The 7,415-nt window shown below is 25.2% G+C and overlaps 2 protein-coding genes across 3 annotated transcripts in view; one reads left to right on the forward strand and one right to left on the reverse strand.

Annotated features, from left to right (window-relative positions):
- LOC126904035 (uncharacterized) overlaps positions 1-7,415 on the reverse strand; it is a 62,543-nt gene that overhangs the window by 29,120 nt on the left and 26,008 nt on the right. The window lies entirely within an intron of this gene.
- Positions 2,509-6,819, forward strand: LOC126904026 (ABC transporter G family member 23-like). Its single transcript, XM_050682659.1, has 11 exons — positions 2,509-2,661; positions 2,743-2,875; positions 3,371-3,525; positions 3,653-3,760; positions 4,084-4,174; positions 4,246-4,371; positions 4,950-5,083; positions 5,155-5,368; positions 6,201-6,378; positions 6,445-6,563; positions 6,643-6,819. The coding sequence occupies exons 1-11, from the start codon at positions 2,525-2,527 to the stop codon at positions 6,802-6,804; spliced, it is 1,557 nt and encodes a 518-aa protein (XP_050538616.1). The 5' UTR covers positions 2,509-2,524; the 3' UTR covers positions 6,805-6,819.

A 7,415-nucleotide genomic window follows, 5' to 3' on the forward strand; every position in this document is an offset into this window, starting at 1 on the left:
AAAAAAAAAAAAAAAAAACACATCTTAGTAAAACCAATACCTTCTCAGCTTCGCATCGAAGCTAAAAATTGAGAAAGTACTTTAATAATCTTTAAATATAATGTAGATTAAATAATTAGTACTATTTTACGCTTATAATTACAATTTCGGCCTCTAATCAATTTGGATCACTTTACGTTTTTTACACTGTTACCTCAACCCAATAGCTTTACAAATTACAACTTACATGATGGTTAAAGTAATACAAAAGTTAAATGAGAGTTGTTGTTGAATTTTACATATAACTATATAAATTTGACCAACTATTCTTATAAATTTTCCTAGATTGTACATTACTTTACACAGATTTATCGGTATTTTTTATTAAGTTTCAACGCCTGTCAGTTAACTATATTACCACACATTACGTGTTAGTTTTAACCTAAAATATTTTATAGCAAGGAAAGTTCTTAAAAACGAACCTGTTCAAATTCACCATAGAAAAATTTTCTTTTAAAAAAAATTACAAAACTACAACAATCAAGAAATATAAAAGTATTTATTATGTAATAAAATATTACATTAATTATTATATAACTGTGGTATTGACCTTATTTTATTAAGATTTTTCGCGATAAGAAATAATTAGTTAATTAAGGATGGTAAAAATTCTAGACACTAATTTTTAAAATTTAAATGATAAACACTAGACAACTTTTCAATGAACGAACTAATAACATTCACGTTCAAATATCAAATAATAACTAAATTTACGTTCAAGTTCATATCCTTAAATTTGAATGTGTTCACTCTCATCATTCTTTTACAGTTTATAAAATTATTACTTTTAATTACTATGGACACATTATTCAGTGACATATAAATTAAAAAATCCTTTTAGCATTTCACAGTGTCCCGCGATCCACGACTCCTTTGTCAGCCATCGCACCATCACGTGTATATCGCAGTTTGACTGACCAACGCCGTGTCCCGCGGGACAAAGTCCGACAAGTGCCGCTCAGCCGACTACGATCCGCCGGTAATGTATGTTGAAGTCATCTTAGTGACACCTTACGAAACGCATCGTTTCGTCCGATGTCTTTTTCTCCGCTTTGACACATCTCATCGGTTGACATCATCACAACTCATCACACTCATCGATTATTGTTTTATTAGTGTAACACTTTGTTTCCTGTACTTTGTGCGCTATACTTTTTTGACATTAATTAAACGTCACTTATCGAACATACGAAGTTTTTGTGACGAATGCGTTTTGTTCAATCTTCCCTCTCGTTTATATCACGTTCAAGTAAAAAATATTAGATACAACACTTGTGAACAATTTTTTTTTTTTATTTGTTTTCTTAATATTTGTATAATGATTGTAGTTGAATATAAATGATCTGAATAACTATAAATTTTAGAGTTGTTTGATTGTAAATCATCTTGATGGACTAAGTTCAGTTTATACTTAACATAATGTTTTTAATGTAAAACACGTATACCCTTGTTCTGTTATTTATCAGATTAATATTGCGTACACAATATTCTTTACGCGTTGTAGGTGAATTCATAAATATTTAAAAAATAACTTATTACATATTATGTATTGGTGTGTGTGTATATATATATATATATATTTTTTTTTTTTACCGCCAAATAATTGTACTTATTTGTATTACTATCGTATGTTCTCTTACATGGATATCGTACAAAAACGAAATATAGTAAGGATTTAAATAAAGTATTTTTATATCACTAAATATAAAAACGACATAGTCATGACAGATAACTATTGCAAAGTGACTGAGCTAGAATATGAAGAAGACAAAAACACAGCTTATAATTAGAGAAAGAATTATATCAAACTGATAACTTCCATAACCTTTGATCTTGTTGATTTTTTAATAAATATTGTCTTTTTAGATTACATTTAAAGCATATTAATTATTGTTTATTACTAATAAATAAAAAAATAATAAAAATAAAATGTTTTCATGATATCAAAATATGTTATGAGGTAGTGAATATGTTGTGATAATGGGTGAAGCTCGTACTAGTGTATATTTATAAAGCATACTCTACCTGTGCTACATACCTACTCTATGTGTTGAAACACTTGCAACTTGAGTACTTATCATAAAGTTGTTATTGAAAATTGAATTTTTTTGTAAAGAAAAATGGTGAAATTTCGAAAAAAAATATACATATTTGTATTTGTATTTTTTCTTATAGTGATAAATAATAAAATATATGCTCTAAACATGGTGTACGAGGACAATAACTCTTTAAGAAGATTTCAACAGAATGATTAAAAGTTTTAGAAGTTGTCACTTAGATATGATATACTTTGTATATACTGACAAATTATAATTTGTCAGTATATACATATTTATGAATTTGATAATTATCAAATTCATAAATTAAAATTAAATGTCTTGAGAAAACTTTTGGGGACAATTATTGGTTCTATCGAAGTTTTTTATTTGGAAAATTTTGCTTTCAATCGTAATAATTTTTATTTTTTAGACTTAATAAATAAACTATGGAAGACATAATTCTCGATTCAACACACATTTCAAATGATGAACATTTAATGGTGAAAATAACCAATGCGTTTAAAAAATACGATACGACTACCGTTTTAAATGGATTTAATATGAGTGTTTCTAAAGGTGTCATGTATGTCTATACCTCTCAAATATACTATTCTGAACTTGAGAAATTTTCTATTTTATTACTTAATAGTATAAATCTTTTCAGATATGGTTTATTAGGTCCTAGTGGTTGTGGAAAAACAACTTTATTATCATCAATTATTGGACGTACTCGATTGAACTCGGGTCAAATAAGATTGGGAGTAAAACGAAAGAAACAAATAGGATACATGCCCCAGGCGAGTAATCTAATTAAAAACATATTTTTGAGAATTTGTTACCGAAAAGCTAATATGTCACAAAAAGAAGTTTATGAGATTTTTTATCATATATATAAAGAAGAATATTTTCTTTCATAAAAATTTACAATTGATCTAACTTTTGGAAAATAACTACAAAATTTAATCTATTCATAATTCTGTAAATATTATCCAAAAGTTTTTTATATAAACAAACTTTTTTGGAGTGCAAAAAATATAATTTAACGATAAAATAGTCATATTATTTTTGGTAGATGGCAGATATTAATCTTTTTTACATATATCATCAATATTCTCAAATCGAATTTTTGTACATTTTTTTTTTTTTGGCTTTTGGATACAAATTACGATGTTATTTATTGAATTTATTATATTCTCACGAATAATTTTTCAAAATTAAATTATAATTTGAATTAATATTTTATACATTTTTTGATTAAAAATTTATCTATTTATCACAACTATTTGCTTCAGGATTTAGCACTTTACGATGAATTTTCAATGTTAGAAACATTTCATTATTTTGGTTCATTATATGAAATGTCTTATGATGAAATTATTGACAAAGGAGAAAAATTATTAAATTTTATGGAAATGCCACCATTTACCACACAGTTTGGAACAATGAGGTAAAATTAAATAAAAAAAATTATCTTTTACCATTTTTAATAATAATTTATATAGTGTACTATAAATTAAATTTGCAAATTTTGAAAAATGTATGTCTTGTAATAGAGTTATTAAAATTTTTAATAGCGGTGGACAACAAAGGAGATTTTCTTTATGCGTTGCTCTCTTACATGATCCAAGTCTTTTAATATTAGATGAACCGACTGTTGGAGTGGATCCAATAATAAGTGCAAGGTGAAACATATTTGTTTAATATAAATATTTCTATATTATGGATCTAAAGCGAAAAATCTAGAAAAATGTAAAAATCGTTTATACTTTTTAATTAACTTCTAGAAAATCCAATTCCATCATTAAGATGGACATTTATTTTGAAAATATGTAAAATGTTCTCACATCAATGGTTTAAAATTAGATTTATTTGAAATTAGTTCAGAAAATTTACTTTTTAATGTTGAGTCTTTTAGTCCAAAGTCAAAGAATTGTAACATTACTTTATTTTACAATTAAAAGGCAGTATAAAAAAAAATTAGATGTTTTTTTATCTTTATTTCAAGTATTTGGACATATTTGCAAGATTTAACCAATCGTGGAAAAACCATAATTATAACTACGCATTACATCGAAGAAGCACGTCAAGCTAACATGGTTTGCTCTTTTAAAATAATAGTTACAATAACATAAATGATTTATTACATTACAACATAACTATATTTTAGATAGGATTAATGAGAAAAGGAGTTCTATTAGCAGAGGCTTCACCTTTAGACATTATGGAGTCATGTAATGCTGATACATTAGAAAGTGCATTTTTAATACTCAGTCAAAAACATTCAGCTCATATGGTATATAATAAACATTAACTTCTTCGTGTAAAAACAATTAATTTAACTATTAAACATACATAATATATTACCATAAGCTTAAATAAAAGTTAGTACGTTAACACAAACGTGTAAGTATTTCACGTTTGTAATGAGTCATGTCAACATAATTTATATCAATAGTTAATAGGGAAAATGATTAAAATAAAATAAACACTAAAATTTAGGAAGACATTCCAGAGTACATGTAAAAATTATTTACCTTTAGTTATAATCAAGTAATCTAAATCTACCTAAAATCTTAAGTTGTAAATTAGAACAAGAAAATCTACTCTCCTTTCAGAAATTTTTTCTTTACAATCGAAACCACTTATACTGCGTTAAGTATAAACTAATGTTATAACTTATAGCTAATGTTTTCGATTTCTGAAGAAATTTATTTAATGCTTATTGTCCAGTGGAAAGAAAACGAAAATTAAAACATTGGCACACAATTATGCATGACGCGTTCCCTACTGAGTTATTACACAGTTTGTCTTAAGATAAGCTCAATAATAAATGGAATTTATTTAAAGTTTATTTTTATTTTTGTTTAATAGTCTACGGAAAGAAAAATATCAAATACTCCTCAGTCTTCAGCAACAACAACACTTAAAAAATCGTCATTTTTTTCTAAGACTCGTTTCAAAGCTCAATTATTAAAACATTGGTATTGGAGTGTCAGGAACTGGAAGTTTGTACATTTAGATCAGTAAAAGTTTCCGTTATTTTTTTACTTAATTATTTATTTATGTTATAAATTAGAATTATAGGTTTCGTATGCATTTTACCGATTTTTACTCTACTTCTTTTCAACACCTTGATTGGTCAAACTCCTGACCCATTAAACTTTGGAATTATCAACAAAGAAATCAATAAACATACTTGTCAAAAAATTCAACTAGAAGAAATGTGTAACGATCAAATTCCTTTAAGCTGCAAATATTTGTACCACCTTAAAAATAGCGAAATAACTTTGGTATTTACCATTTTTACAACTATAAGATGATTAATGTTCTAATATACTTTAACTTTAGTATCTAACATACTAAGAAACTTCTTATAAACTATAAAAATTTAATACAAAAATACAAATATAAAATATATATACAGGAAACAGGTCAATTTTTACGATAATGAGAAAAATAGAAACCCGTTCTCTTACCGACTGAACACTCTATATGTATAAATATANACCTTAATTTTCAAAAGGGAATATATATAATCAACTAACTTATTTAATAGATAATGATTTAATTAAGAAAATGATTGATCTATAAAAAATTTTGGTCCAGTATTTCATAAGTTATTAAAAATTTAAAGTAATAACTAGAGGCAAGTAGTGGGTGTTGCTATTTTATCACTAATCATTTCCCGGCCGTACTTTACCTTCCATATAGGTATAAAAAAGTTAATAACTTCTGAAATATTGTTTAAATTAAAGTTGTTATAAACCAGTCATTTTTTAATTTTACCATTATCATAACCAGATTAATTATGTACGTTGNTTTTTAATTTTACCATTATCATAACCAGATTAATTATGTACGTTGCTATTGAAAAATAAAGTTAACATCCTTATAAGATATAGGGGATGAAAATAAGAATTATTTTATGACAGATAAATGGCGATACATATGTAACTAACTAAAGTCAAAAAAAAAAGCTATACAAAAAAATTATCATTTTAAGAAAAGTTGAATGAGTGGCTAATGATAAAAGAATCATTTAGGAAAATATGAGAATTTAAATCACACATGCCGTGATTTCTGCTACTACTTTTTATTAATAAAACTTTCATCTTCGAGTAGAAATATTATGATGATGAAGAGTTAGCCAAATCAGATGCATTATACAACAATATTTGGGGTTATTTATTATTTTCAAATAACTTCACAAACTTAATAAATAAAAGATACAATGATTCTTTTGGTATGAGTTCTGAAGATTTTGAACACATGACAATATCATCGTCAATAGATATGTCTGGTAACTAGCTACTTTTAATTCTGATTGTAAATGTTTTTAATAATTTATTTTTGTCGTCAATTTCAGATTTTATTACTAGTAAACTAATTCAAAGTAAATTAATTAATGGTTTTGAGGAACTTAGTAAAGCATTCAATCATTGTAATTCTACATCAGTGCGTTATATTGATCCACGACCTTTTAAAGTAAAATCACTAGTTACTATTATACATGTAACTATTTTACTGAATTGAATAAATTGTATTAGTATTTATTAAAATCTAGATAATGGAACCAGTATTTGGTAAATTAAAAGTGAATATAGTTGAATATGGAACACCAGCAATAATATCAATGTTAGTAAACCAAAATTGTTTTAATACTCATATTAAAAAAGAAAATAATTTCAACGAAATTATTAAGACATATAAACTCACTGTATACTAAAATAATTAATCTTGTTAATTCAATAATAAGCTCTCCGTTTTGAAACAAAAAAACTTTTTAATAAAGTATATAAATTCGTAATGAGCAGTCACGTATCGAAAAGACGCATAACAAAAGTGACAGCACTTAACAGTCCTGACATTCATTGTTTTTCATTTTTATATACTAATGACCTAATTAATATCACAAAAAAAAAACGTATATTACATCTTTCGAACACCTGGAAATATTTATAAATTAATAATTCTTATTCACGGTTAAAGATGTTAGCAAACCGAACAAAAGATGATTTTTTATTTTTTTTAACAAAAGTTTTACTACTTATATGTTAATATAAGTAAGTAATATATTTAATATTCCTCATAATTTAGTTAATTAATTTTGTTTAGTTTATAATTTATACACAAAATAACTATTAATATTAATATTTTTCTCTCGCAAACGAATTTTTTTACAAGTTAAAACTAAAAAATAAACTAATTATAGTACAAACTAGTACTAAAGGCAAACGTCTTTTTTTTGAAAACAGTACAATTTTATTGATACAGGGTATTTTAAATATTTTTTGTTATGATCGTTAAATCTTGTATTATTTTTAAATTAATTGTAAC

Source organism: Daktulosphaira vitifoliae, unplaced genomic scaffold, assembly GCF_025091365.1.
Source record: "Daktulosphaira vitifoliae isolate Bord-2020 unplaced genomic scaffold, ASM2509136v1 Scaffold_4, whole genome shotgun sequence".
NCBI classification, from domain to species: Eukaryota; Metazoa; Arthropoda; class Insecta; order Hemiptera; family Phylloxeridae; genus Daktulosphaira; species Daktulosphaira vitifoliae.

What these genes read in the sequence shown, in the direction of transcription:
- LOC126904026 (XM_050682659.1), top strand. Translation starts at nt 2,525, where the DNA reads ATGGAAGACATAATTCTCGATTCAACACACATTTCAAATGATGAACAT. An exon ending in AAATAGGATACATGCCCCAG is followed by an intron (nt 2,876 to 3,370) that starts GCGAGTAATCTA and finishes TATTTGCTTCAG; the next exon opens with GATTTAGCACTTTACGATGA. An exon ending in AAAAACATTCAGCTCATATG is followed by an intron (nt 4,372 to 4,949) that starts GTATATAATAAA and finishes TTTGTTTAATAG; the next exon opens with TCTACGGAAAGAAAAATATC.